Consider the following 14,094-nt stretch of genomic DNA (forward strand, 5'->3'; position numbering starts at 1 on the left):
CTGCAGGACATTTTGAAAGGGGAGCCAGAGGTCGTGGTCCGTATTGGTACTAACGACATAGGCAGGAAGAGAGATGAGGTCCTGCAAAGTGAATATAGTGAGTTAGGCAGAAGGTTAAAAAGCAGGACCTCTAGGGTTGTAATCTCAGGATTACTCCCTGTGCCATGTGCTAGTGAGGGTAGGAATAGGAGGATTAGGCAAATGGATGCGTGGCTGAAGAGATGGTGTAGGCGGGAGGGCTTCAGCTACTGGGATCATTGGGATCACTTCTGGTGCAGAGGTGACCTGTACAAGAAGGACGGGTTGCATCTAAACTGGAGGGGACCAATATCCTTGCGGGGAGGTTTGCTAGCACTACTCGGGAGGGTTTAAACTAGTCTTGCAGGAGGGTGGGACCCAAAGTAGTGGTCTCTCAGATGAGATAGTTGAGGCAAATGTAGAGGTTAAAGCAAGCAAGTCCAGTAGGCAGGCCGGGCAGGGGCAGGACAGGCAGTGTGAAAGGTCTGGTAGGCTAAACTGCATTTACTTTAATGCAAGAAGCCTTACAGGTAAGGCAGACGAACTCAGAGCATGGATCGGTACGTGGGATTGTGATATTATAGCTATTACAGAAACGTGGTTGAGGGATGGGCAGGACTGGCAGCTCAATGTTCCGGGGTACCGATGCTTCTGGCGTGACAGAGGTGGAGGTAAGAGAGGAGGGGGAGTTGCACCATTGATTAGGGAGGACATCACGGCAGTACTTAAGAGAGGATATCCCTGGGGGAATGTCCAGCGAGGCTATATAGGTAGAACTTAGAAATAAGAAAGGAGTGATCACTTTGATGGGATTATACTATAGGCCCCCCAATAGTCAGAGGGAATTGGAGGAGCATATATGTAGGGAAATCACAGATAGGTGTAGGAATTATAGGGTTGTAATAGTAGGTGATTTTAACTTCCCTAATATTGACTGGGACTGCCTTAGTGCTAAGGGACCAGATGGGAAAGAATTTGTTAAGTGTGTCCAGGATAGTTTTCTGAAGCAGTATGTGGATGGCCCTACTAGAGAAGGGGTTACACTCGACCTCCTCTTAGGAAATGAGGATGGGCAGGTGGTTGATGTGTCAGTGGGGGAGCACTTTGGGACCAGTGACCATAACTCTATTAGCTTCAAGATGGAAAAGGATAGGACTGGTCCTCAGGTTGAAGTCCTAAATTGGGGGAAGGCTAATTTCGATGGCATCAGACAGGAACTCTCAAAAGTTGAATGGGAGAGGCTGTTTACAGGTAAAGGGACGTCTGGCAAGTGGGAGGCTTTTAAAAGTGAGATAGGAAGAGTTCAGGGCCGGCATGTTCCTGTTAGATGGAAGGGCAAGGCTGGCAAGTTTAGGGAACCTTGGTTGACGAGGGACGTTGAGGGTCTGGTCAGGATAAAGAAGGAGGCATATGTCAGGTATAGGCAGCTGGGATCGAGCGAGTCCCTCGAGGAGTATAGGGGCTGTAGAACTACACAAGAAGGAAATTAGGAGGGCTAAAAGGGGCCATGAGATTTCCCTGGCAGATAAGATAAAGGGGAATCCTAAATGATTCTATCAGTATATTAAGAATAAAAGGGCAGCTAAGGAGAGAGTAGGTCCCCTTAAGGATCATTGTGGCAATCTGTGTGGGGAGCCACGGGAAATGGGCAAGGTCTTAAATGAATATTTCTCGTCAGCATTTACCGTGCAGAAGGTCATGGAAGCTAGTGAGTTCAAGGGAGGGAACACCGATATCTTGGAGCATATCAACATTACAAAGGTGGTGGTGTTGGAGGTTTTGAAGCGTATTAAGGTGGATAAATCCCCAGGGCCTGACCAGGTGTATCCTAGGATGCTATGGGAAGCAAGGGAGGAGATTGCTGGGGCCCTGGCAGAGATTTCTGTATCAGCGTTAGCCACGGGTGAGGTACCGGAAGACTGGAGGATAGCTAATGTTGTGCCTTTATTTAAGAAGGGCAGCAGGGATAAGTCAGGGAACTACAGGCCGGTGAGCCTTACATCAGTGGTGGGAAAGTTATTGGAAGGGATTTTGAGAGATAGGATTTACATGCATCTGGAAAGGCATGGTCTGATTAGGGATAGTCAGCATGGCTTTGTGCGTGGGAAATCATGTCTCACGAATTTGATTGAGTTTTTCAAGGAGGTGATCAAGAGGATTGATGAGGGCAGGGTGATGGACGTTGTCTACATGGACTTTAGCAAGGCCTTTGACAAGGTCCCGCATGGTAGGCAGGTCCAGAAGGTTCCAAAACATGAGATCCAGGGTGAGCTAGCAAATTGGATTCAAAATTGGCTTGGTGATAGAAGGCAAAGGGTGGTAGTTGAGGGTTGTTTTTCAGCTTGCAAGCCGGTGACCAGTTGTGTGCCGCAGGGATCGGTGCTGGACCCTCTGTTGTTTGTCATATATATTAATGACTTGGATGTGAATGTAAGGGCAATGATTAGTAAGTTTGCAGATGACACCAAAATTGGTGGTATAGTGGACAGTGAAGGAGGTTGTCTAAGGTTATAACAGGATATAGATCAACTGGGAAAGTGGGCAAAGGATTGGCAAATGGAATTTAATGCAGACAAGTGTGAAGTGATGCATTTTGGGAAGTTAAACCAGGGCAGGACATATACAGTGAATGGCAGGGCCCTGGGGAGTGTTGTTGAGCAAAGAGACCTTGGGTACAAGTACAGAGTTCCCTGAAAGTGGCAACACAGGTAGACAGAGTGGCGAAGAAGGCGTATGGCATGCTTGCCTTCATCGGCTGAGGCACTAACTACAAGAGTTGGGACGTCATGTTACAGTTGTACATAACGATGGTTAGGCCGCATTTGGAGTACTGTGTGCAGTTCTGGTCACCGCACTACAGGAAAGATGTGATTAAGCTAGAGAGGGTGCAGAAAAGATTCACAAAAATGTTGCCTGGTTTGGAGGGCTTGAGTTATAAAGAGAGATTGGATAGGCTGGGGTCTGTTTTCCCTGGAGCGAAGGAGGCTGAGAGGGGACATGATAGAGGTATATAAAATTATGAGAGGCATAAATAGGGTAGATAGCCAGAGTCTGTTTCCCATGGTAGGGGTGACTAAAACTTGAGGGCATAGATTTAAGGTGAGAGGGAGGAGGTTTAAAGGGGATCAAAGGGGTAAATTTTTTACACAAAGAATAGTGGGTATCTGGAATGAGCTGACAGAGGAGGTGGTGGAGGCAAGAACAGTAGCGACATTTAAGAGGCATCTGGACAGGTACTTGAATGAGAAAGGCATAGAGGGATATGGAATTAATGCAGGCAGGTGGGATTAGTATAGATAGGCATTATGGTCGGCATGGACGCGGTGGGCCGAAGGGCCTGTTTCTATGCTGTACGTCTCTATGACTCTAATCCGAGTGTTAATGCTTTGCTTCTTTACTGATTAGTCTTGCTTTATAATAAACTGATAACTTTGCTGTTTATGAAAGAAACCTGGTTGGTGTATTTATTCTGGGATAGAGTGCAGCATATGATTGACTGGGTAACTGGGTAAACATTTAGATATATGTTGGGACCTGTGGAGGTGAACTTCTCCCGCCTCGGTCATAACAATATAGAGCAAGCTGGAGGATCACATGGCTCCTCTGACTATTAGACCATATCCTGCGATTATCTCCATTCAGAAGTTAACCCATTCATTTTATTTGGGGATTGAAGAAATTACAGATGAACCATTCGTTGTTCTTTTATTATGAGCACTTCAAGGGGGAAGATTTGCTTAATTAGAAGCCATACTGTAGAATATGATATGTCTGATGAACCTTCAATTGAAACAGTAGCGTCTGATGAATAGATGAGGAATATTTCTATTAAGATTTTGTAAGAGATACAGACAAAGTCAGTGCATACTGTGGCTACCAGTGGTGCGGGACCAATGCTTTTGGGATCTCTGCGTGCCTGCACTGATCTGAGCTGTCATTTAGTGGGCCTCAGAACTCCATAACATGAGGACAGGTTAATCTATCTTGCTGGAGGGATTCATCATTACAGAATTTGGCCAACAGGCTGTGAATTCAATTATCACTTCGCGTCATGAACTGACGAGAGGTCCGGCTGAAGGTTTACCACAAGATCCATCAGGAAAGCTCAATGCCAATTCAACGGTTGTTGTGCTATTCCCCATTCTAGCTGATCAAAAGAGCGTAATTCTTGTATCCTGTGGTAAATATTCATGAAAAGCAGAAACAAATTTCGAGAGATAATTTAAGTTACAATGTAGATTCAATTAACTATCTGCTTTCTACTGAAATTAAAACATGGTCTAAATAGCAAGACAAGGAACAGTAAAGTAAGAGAATACTTGCTTCTGGACACTTGCTTGATCTCATTGGAGGGTTATTCATTATGCAGAAACTAAGGCAGTCTCCTATTCCTCTTTACAAACAAGAATGTTAGGCTGAAGTGGTTAGTTTTTTGATAAGCATCATTGAAGCATCAGGTGCTTTGCAACCGTAGACATTTGGCTGCCTGACCCAAGGCAAGTGGGCCTATTCCGATTAGACCGCCTTGGCGATATCTGACAAAATTTGGCATGGACTTGATGGGCTGAATGGTCTCCTGTGCCTATTGACACTAATATTAGCCTAAAAACAAGCACAGTCAAATGAAGGGCACTGGGGAAATTGGTTATGGCAGTTGCCAACAGGAAAAGCCAGCCAGGACTTGTCAAAAGCCTCTAGTATTTTTGTCCACTTAAAACAAAAACTACTGAGCTGGCTATGCAGGTTTGGATTGTTTTTTGAAAGTAAAAACTGGTTTATTTGACACTATTCATTGCTCACCTGTACCAGTGATCACTGTTACAAAATTTTCCACTCCTTTGCCTTGACCAAACTTTTTTTCTGCCAATGCAGCGCAATTGCCATCATTATCTACCCAAACTGGCAGGTGAAGGGTGTCTGATATTGGTGTCCGGAGATCCACAGAGACCCATTCCTGAATAAGTTTGGTAGAATGCAGAACAATTCCTTCATTGTGGTCAACACGGCCACCTGTGGAAATGCCTGAAGGGTGAAACACAAATATAATTACATACTAGAATAGAGGGTTCGAAATGTCAGCCACCTCCAAGCAGGTTCTCCCAAAGCTGATCTACTGATTCAGAACAAATATAATTTTTTGTGCTTGCATTATACCATTGAAACAAAACAAGTAGGGAGTACCAACCTAAATGTGCTGAATTGAATAATAATTGATTCACAGTTTAATACATCAGCAAGAGGATACTGTTTACACACATATATACACACACACACACATCTGTAGAATAGTAAATATAGTCCTGCAGTGTGGAACCCAAAACTACACAGAAGATGCAGGATAGAAGACACAGAATGGGTGAATTACACAGGAAATCTATGATGCAAATTAACTGGCTCACAACTTTTACACACATATGTGCTTGCTAATTTCATGTAATCTACAAGTTTACAAAAGTTAACTCCCTATAAACCTAAGCACTCCCACTTACCAACACCAAGAATCCTGCAGTTAAGATTCACTGACTCAGCTGCAGCCTCTACACACATCTTCAAAATCAACTCAATTCTTTCATTGTACGTTTTGGGATTGGCCTGAATGTATTTTTTTATGATTTCACCCTGCAAAAAAGTATAAACACAAAACATGCTGTAAATGATCAAACTTAATGACAAAATGGAAAAAAAAACCTGCATGCCTCATGTCTGCAGTTTGAAATTAGTTTCATTTTGCAAAATAACAGCAATGAATTAGCACTGAAAGTTGGACAATTGAACTGCGTTCTGTGCTTGGGATTTAGGAAAACCAACTGGCAGCATGGGACCACCACAAAGGGAAGGCAATCCCATCCTTCTGGTCTCCATAAAGTTCAGCTCATTCAAACCTTTGCTGCCTGACCCTATACTGCACCAAGTCCTACTCACCTACTACATGTCCTTGTTCATCTATGCTGCTTCCTAGATCCCAAAGACTCTAAATTTCACAATCTTGTGTGGTCTTGCCCATTCTTATCTCTGTAATTTACCTACAACCCTGAAGAACTCTCCATTTCTCAAATCTTGGCCTTTAATGCATCTTCCCACTCCCTTCCCCCCATCATTGGCTGCCATCTAGGCCTCATGTTTTGGAATTTTCTGGAATCCCAGCTCCCTCTCCTCCTTAAAATCCAGTTTTTAAATAGACGTTGGTCACGCCAACTAATATTATCTTTCGCTTGGTGTCCATTTATTTCTGATTATGCCTCTGAAGTGCTTTGGGACATTTTTCCACATTAATGTTGCTATATAAAGTGGTAGCAGTAGTTGCTGTTGTACCATGGTGACAAACAAAAACAGATTTCTGAAGCATGGGCAAGTATGAGCACAAACCAACACTCAGTGCACCAAATGATAGGATTATTACCTTCATGCTGACAATAGCCACTCGCAGGTTTGTACCCCCCAAATCAACAGCTAAAGCACTCTGTGTTTCTAGAATATAGTCAATATCTTGGGAGATGCACTCTTTCACTGGCGGGAAACAAAACTTCTTCTGCAAAGGCTCATTCATGTCTATTGACTTCAGGAACTTCAATATCCGTGGAACTGCATTTCCATCACCATAGATCTTAGAGCTTGAAATGGAAAAACATTCATTACTACTGATTCATCAAATATTGTTTCACAAGAAAGATGTAGGAGGAATGCAATTTGGTCCATTTTGGCTCATCCATCTAGAATCGAAGACCTTTAATTTCCCTTCCTTACACTTCACCCTTTTATTCCCTTTACAAATATTTGGGCAGATTTGTGCTGGCCTTCAAGTATTGGAACAGTCTGATTATTGTTATTTGCACAAGAAATTGTGAAAGAATTCTAAAAGATCATGTCTATGATTTCTCTAGAAATAATTTCAGGAACAGGCGGCCATTCAGGCCCTCATGCCAGTAATTAGATTATTCAATTAGATCATTGCTAATCAATATCTCAACTCCATCCACCCGCCTTGGTTCCCTTGTCTAACAAAATCTATCAATCTCAGTTTCAAAATTTTTATTTGACCCCCAGCTTTTTTGGGGGAGAGTTTTCCAGATTTCCATTACCTTTTGTGTGAAGAAGTGCTTCTTGACATCACTGAATGGCCTGGCTCTAATTTTAAGGCCCCTTAAATGTTGCACTCTTGTCCTGCAGCCTCCCATCAAAGATAGTTTTGCCAATACATTTAGGATGTAGCTGATACATTGGCCTGGATTTTTCAATCTGGAATCCTGCCAGGTTGGTGGTGGACATGCTGCAGGTTTGGGGACAGGAAGATCCCTCTGGCCTGATGCCAACAGATCTTCCATGGTCAAGTTCATTATAATTACCACAGCGGTCATTTTGCAGTATTTCCAGTTCTGCCAGGTCACCTTCTTGATGTGGGGATTGGAGAGGGAAACAGTGATATTACCTGTTGCAGCAAAGTGTGACCAATGGGCCCCAGGCCTGCCAAAAGGCTTGTTTTACAGTTTTTAAAATTCTAAACAAGAAACACCTCAACAAGCAACTGAATGCATAAAGTAAGACTGCCCTTTAATTTTTACATGCTAATCTGCCTCCTTTGCAATACTAAATGCCAGCAATGCAATTGTGCTCCTAATGCCAATGTTGCTTAAGTGTTGATGACAGGCAATACAGTGGATGATGTATTCCCATTATTAACTTTCAATAGTCAGCCTCTGCCATCACTCCCAGTGGAAAATCTCAGAAGCGATAGTGGAACTTTTCCCCTCACTTTTCCCACTCCCGCCCACCCCAAAATCTGGGAAAATCCATGGCAAGAAATCCAAAATTGTAAGGCTCTTGTGTCAGTGCAAAACCTCACTAAACACAAATTGGAGACACTTCAACACAATAAGCTAATTCTCCAAATCACGCTGTTAGTAAGGCAGCGGTAGAGCCCTAGAATCTTGGCTAAGAGGAAATCTTGCCCCATTGTTTTATTTTGGACATTGTCCAGGGTAAAATCTGAGGTCCAGTATTAGATTGAAAGTAAAACCATGGACATACCAAGGGTATAGTTTCCCAAACTGGAGCTGCAGTGCATGCAGTATTTTATTCTGACTGTCAGCATTGCGCACATGGAGAACATTTTCACCTGAGGCAGTAAAAGAAAAGGGAAACAAAAAAAAAAAAATCAGTCCCCGGTACACAAAGAAAACCATTTATCAATTGTTAATCGAGTCTACAGCACTGAAACAGGCCATTCTGCCCAACTGGTCTATGCTGGTGTTTATGCTTCACATGAGCTTCCTCCCACCCCTCTTCACCTCACCCTATCAGCATAATCCTTCTATTCCTTTCTCCCTCATGTTTATGAAGCTTCCCCTTAATGCATCTATGCTATTCACCTCACCCTGTAGCAATGAGTTCCACATTCTCACCACTCTCCTGGTAAAGATGTTTCTCCTAAATTCCCTATTGGATTTAGTACTGATTATATCTATGACCTCTATTTTTGGTCTCTCCCACAAGTGGAAACATTTTCTCTTTTACCCTATTGTTAACTTAAAAATCTCTATCAGGTCACCTGTCACCCTTCTCTTTTCCAGATAAAGAGACCCAGCCTCTCAGTTCTTTGTAGTTGTATTTAAATTGTCAACACTTCGAGAGCCTATGTTTGCAATGTTGTGTATTGAGAAGACTGAAGGCATTGGCTTCAGTACTCATCACAAATTCCGTTCCTTTGCCACCAACTCCATCCTCTTCCTGGGAAACTGCCGGAGGCTGAACCAGACTGTTGGCAACCTTGGTGTTATATTTGACCCTGATGAGTTTTCTACCACATATCCACACCATCACTAAGACCATCTATTTCCACCTCCATAACATCACCTGACTTTGCCCTGCCTCAGCTCATCTCCCACCGAAACCCTCATCCATGCCTTTCTTACCTCTAGACTTAACTATTCCAATGCACTCCTGGCCAGCCTCCCTATTTCTACCCTCCACAAACTTGAGGTCATTCAAAACTCTGCTGCCCAAGTCCTAACTCACAACAGGAGTTGCTCACCCATCACCCCTGCGCTCACTGACTTAGATCGGCTCCCGGTTGAGCGACTCCTTGACTTTAAAATTCTCAGCCTTGATTTCAAATCCCACCATGACCTCGTCCCTCCCTATCTGCAATCTCCTCCAGCCTTACAGACCCTGAGATCTGTGCACTCGGCCAATTCTGGCCTCGAGCATTTTTGGTTTTAATCCCTCCATCATTGGTGAGCATGCCTTCAGCTGACAAGGTCCTAAGCTTTGAAATTCCCTCCCTAAATCTCTCCACCTCTCTCTCCTCCTTTAAGATGCTTCTTAAAACCGACCTCTTTACCAAGCTTTTGGTCACCTGACTTAATATCTCCTTATGTGACTTGGTGTCAAATTTTGTTTGCTAACACTGTGAAGTACCTTTTAACATTTGATTGTTAAAGGTGCTATATAAATGTAAGTTGTTGTTGTAAGTCATCAAAATTTTTGATTAAAATGGATGATGCCATTTCTCTCCAATTGTTAAAGAATAAAAAGAACTTGTATTTAGATTGTCTCTCATCATATTCTCAAACATCCAAAAGCTGTTTGGAACCAATTAATTACTTTTTGAAGTGGACTGTTCGCTATTACAAATGTGGCAATTAATGGCAGCCAGCAACGTCCCACCAAAGCAAAAAAGGAAACCACCTAGTTACTCTGCTTTTGCTGGTGGTGCTCGAGAGATGAGTCACCATTCTTCCAATGGTAGCATGGGGTTTTTTTTCTGTCCACCTTAATGGAACTTCAATTTAACGTCTTCTCCAACGCAGAACTCATCATTACTAAGTGTCAGCCTAGCTTATGTGCTCTCAAGTCCTAGAAGGGCGTTTGAACAAAGGCCTTTTGACTCAGGCCAGCAACTGAGCCAAGCCGACAGATGATGGGCTATTAAGAGTGTTGCTTTGTAACGAGTCCTTTACTGTCAAAAGTTAAACAAATTAGTAAAACGAGAAATTTCTTCCTTTGGCAGAAGGCATCCTCCAAGAGGTAGACTTTAGGGTGTTGCAACATGGGAGGCTCCAGCTGAGCTAAACAGCTCTTCAAAAAGGACCCAGAGAAGGAAGTCACCCAGCTATAGCAACTGAATAGGCATACAAGGAGCCTAAAGAGTCTGGGAATTAGATCCTGTTGCTGGCTGCACGAGTCATTCTCTTAAACACTCCTAACAGAGATCATCTCATAACATGAGAATCCGCTGACTGTATTAGAATTATAGAATGATACAACGCAGGCCAAGACAATTTGGTCCATTGTGACTGTGCCAGCTCTTTGAAAAAGCTACCCAATTAGTCTCACTCCCCTGCTCTTCTCCAATAGCCTGAAAAATTTCTGGCCTTCGAGTATTTATCCAATTTCCTTTTGAAAGTTATTACTAAATTTGCTTCCACCGCTCCTTCAGATAGTGCATTACAGATCACAACAAATCATTGTATGAATTTTTTCCCTCGTCTCACCTCTGGTTCTTTTGCCAACTACCTTTAATCTGTGCCCTCTGGTTACTGACCCTGCTGCCAGTGGAAAGAGTTTCTTCTGATTTACTCTATCAAAACCCTTTGAGATTTTGAACACCTCTATCTAATCCCCCCTCAACCTTCTCTGTTCTCAGGATAACAACCCCAGCTTCTCCAGTCTCTCCACATAACTGAAGTCTATCTTTGGCACTATTCTAATAAATCTCCTGTGCACTCTCTCCAAGGTCTTGACATCCTCCCTAAAGTGTGGTTCCCTCAGGCGTCTCTGTTCCTGTACCCTCTTTAAAATTATATTTAGTTTATATAGTCTCTTCTGATTTCCAACCAAAATTAATCACTTCACACTTCTCCACGTTAGAAATTCATCTGCCATGTGTCTAAATATTTTACTAGCCTACATCCTCAAGTCTGTCACTCTCCTCCTCACTGTTTCCATTTCCCATTTTGTCTCATCTGCAAACTTTGAAATTTATAACTCTGTATAGCCAAGTCCAGGTCATTAATATATATTGAAAAGAGCAGTGATCTTAATATGAACTCCTGGGGAACACCACTGCACATTTCCCCTCAATCTGAAAAACAATCGTTCACTGTTCCTCTCTGCTTTCTGTCCTTTAGCCAATTTCGGATCCATGCAGCCTTTAATCCCATGGGTTTCAATTTTATTAAGAAGTCTATTATGTGGTACTTTGTCAAAGTCCATATACACACCAATCACACAACCCTCACTGTTATTTCAAAGAACTCAGTCAAGTTAGTCAAACACATATTTAACAAACCTGTGCTGGCTTTCATTTATTAACCCATACTTTTCCAAGTGCCAATTAATTTTGTCTCCGATTATTATTTGGCCTACTTCTGTTCCCTTTTATGTTCTTACTTGAATGAGAATAGATAACAGAAAGGGAAGCCAGGAGCCTCCAATAAACAGACAAATACTAAAAAGGTAGTCAAAGGAAGGGTAGGACAAATTAGGGACCAAAAAAAAGAGACCTTATGGCGTCAGAGAGCATGGCTGAAGTATTAAATGAGTATCCTTCATCTGTCTTCATTAAAGGGAATGTTGCCAATGTCACAATCAAGTAAAAGTAAACAATACTGGATATGATAAAAATAGGTAAAAGAGGTGATATTTAAAAGTTTGGCAGCTCTCAAAGTAGTAAAGTCACCCCATCCAGATGGAAGACATCCTATAAGTTTCCCCACCACCGAACTTAAGTTGACTGGCCTGTAGTTAATGCGTTTATCCCTCTCCACTTCTTTGAACAGGGGTGCAACATTTACATTCCTCCTGGCAGAATTCCAATATCCAAGGATGTCTGGAAAATTGTAGCCAGAGCCTCCACAATTTCTTCCCTCAGCAACATGTCTCCCATGATTTTATTTCTTTTTCCCATTTTCAATTGCATAAGAGCAAAGCCAGTAATAACAAAAGACCTCTGAACTTTATTCAGTAAATGTTAACTGAAAGGACTGCTAAGAAAAGTTCCAGAGGGACTAGTTCAGACTTGCAGCTGCAAACAGCAAGTTGAATTCTGTTCAATGTATCTTGAAGTTAAACACTTTGATGAAAAGCTTTCCTAGATTTAGCAGCTATCACCAGTTTGTGGGGAAATTCTGGGCCTGACTGAAATGGATTGCCCCCTTGAGCTTCTGTCACCTACTTGAGTTTTGTTTGAAGCTGACTCTGTGCCATTGCATGAGATTCTGCTCAACCAAATCTGTAGTGACAGAAGACACTGGTTACTGAACTGGGTAAATGTCTCACTAGTGTTGCACAGAGCTGAGCAGAATGTGCCTGACTGTATATTTGTCTATACTATACCTGATCTGGCAGTGCTCGGCACCTAAATTATACTAGTACCTGTTGGTAGCACTTTGGTCTGAGTCAGAAGGATGCGGATTCAAACTCCATTCAAGGACAGCGTGAGCATATCAGTGCTGAGTGAGAAGTTAAAGTGAGGGTCCGTCTGCCTGCTCTGTACATTAAAATGCTACCCACATGCATGTTCATTCTTGCTCTGTTTCCCAGTGCAAAGGTTCTTCAATGAGCACAAACATTCACATCGCACTCCAGTGATTTGAGTTGTTCTGTGCTAGTGTTTACCTGTTTCTCTTCCAGTTTGCCGTGTTCCCAGGTTGATGACAGGTGTCCCAAATGCACCTGCTTCCCGCACCCCACAGCTACTGTTACCGATCATTAAGCCGGCATGTGCAACCATCTGGATAAACTGTTCAAAGGGGATATGCTTCACTGCCCGGAAATTTGGATTTTGTTCAATCCCTTTCTTTCTCATCACTCGCACCATTTCTTTACTTCCTGCAAGTGTGAACGAAAATTGATCCATCAGTAATAGATATCAAAATAAATTTAAAAAATTACAGGCAAAGTCAGGTAACAAATTTACAGATTGAGATCTTAAGGTATGTTTACTGAAAGCAAAGTTGGTACTTTAATGAAAGTTATGAAGTTAAGTATTCAGAGATAATATTTAGGTTTCAAAATGAACACATATCTTAACAAAAACTAAAATTCTGATTTGGAGGCGAGCATTCATGTCCCAAAATAAAGGCGGTGAATATAATATGTATGCAAAAAAAAAATCTGCAAGTAAGTACGTTATTCAGTCTTCCACATAACTGGATTAACAAGCAGTTAGACAAAGTGATCACAAATACACTTCTCTTCTCGTTGTGCAGGTAGATTTAAAACCGGAACCTAAACGAACATATGTTTACAGTTCTAATGTTGCAGTTGTTTGGGATATGGGGTGGGGTGGCAGCTGCAAGAATAAGCTGGACTTTTACTTGTTCCGCAAACCCCTCCACTCCATCCAGAGGCCGTTCCTATAGCCACCTTGTCCCCTCCCTCTGGAATTCTTTCCCTTGGCATCTCTGCCATATTACCTCTCTTTCTTCCTCGAACAATATCCTTAAGACCCTCTTTGTGCTTTTGGCCGCTCTGGATCCTGTTTCTTTGCCCACCCCACCCCCCACTCACTATCCTCTAAAGTGCTCAGAAATAATGTCAGTACATACCACAGAAAGGTAAGCTGTTAGTGCTGAATACAATGACTGATATTACAGGATTAACTGAAATTCTTATGTATTTCAGATGTGGGGCTCAATTTTATTTTAATTTTTAAAAAATTCTTCGGACAGCAATGAATATGTTGGATGCAATGCAATCCAGAGATGCAATGGAAACAGAGGTTCCTTCAACATTTTAAAACAGCATTTCACAAATTTTTACTTATTGGACATAAGGAAATAACATAAGAAATAGGAGCTGGAGTCGGCTATTCGACGCCTCAAGCCTGCTGCGCCATTCAATAACATCCTGACTGATCTGATTGTGGTCTTAACTCCACCTTCCTGCCTGTCCCCCATAACCCTCGACTCCCTTATAGATCAAAAATCTAACTTAGCTTGAATATATTCAATAACCCAGCCTCCCCTGCTCTCTGGGGAAGAGAATTCCAAAGATTAACGGATCTCAGAAAGAAAAAATTCCTCTTCATCTCTGTCTTAAATAGGAGACTCCTAATTTTTGACTGTGCCCCCCCAG

General features: G+C 42.4%; 1 protein-coding gene across 2 annotated transcripts in view; it reads right to left on the reverse strand.

Annotated features, from left to right (window-relative positions):
• Positions 1 to 14,094, reverse strand: part of gne (glucosamine (UDP-N-acetyl)-2-epimerase/N-acetylmannosamine kinase) — a 68,627-nt gene that overhangs the window by 16,042 nt on the left and 38,491 nt on the right. For both annotated transcript variants that reach the window (XM_068047354.1, XM_068047364.1), the window contains 5 exons: positions 12,634 to 12,846; positions 8,044 to 8,131; positions 6,419 to 6,629; positions 5,508 to 5,637; positions 4,819 to 5,040 (listed from right to left, as the gene is read on the reverse strand). In XM_068047354.1, coding sequence (XP_067903455.1) covers positions 4,819 to 5,040; positions 5,508 to 5,637; positions 6,419 to 6,629; positions 8,044 to 8,131; positions 12,634 to 12,846 — 864 coding nt within the window. The remainder of the gene's footprint in view (positions 1 to 4,818; positions 5,041 to 5,507; positions 5,638 to 6,418; positions 6,630 to 8,043; positions 8,132 to 12,633; positions 12,847 to 14,094) is intronic.

This window comes from Heterodontus francisci, chromosome 1, assembly GCF_036365525.1.
Source record: "Heterodontus francisci isolate sHetFra1 chromosome 1, sHetFra1.hap1, whole genome shotgun sequence".
NCBI classification, from domain to species: Eukaryota; Metazoa; Chordata; class Chondrichthyes; order Heterodontiformes; family Heterodontidae; genus Heterodontus; species Heterodontus francisci.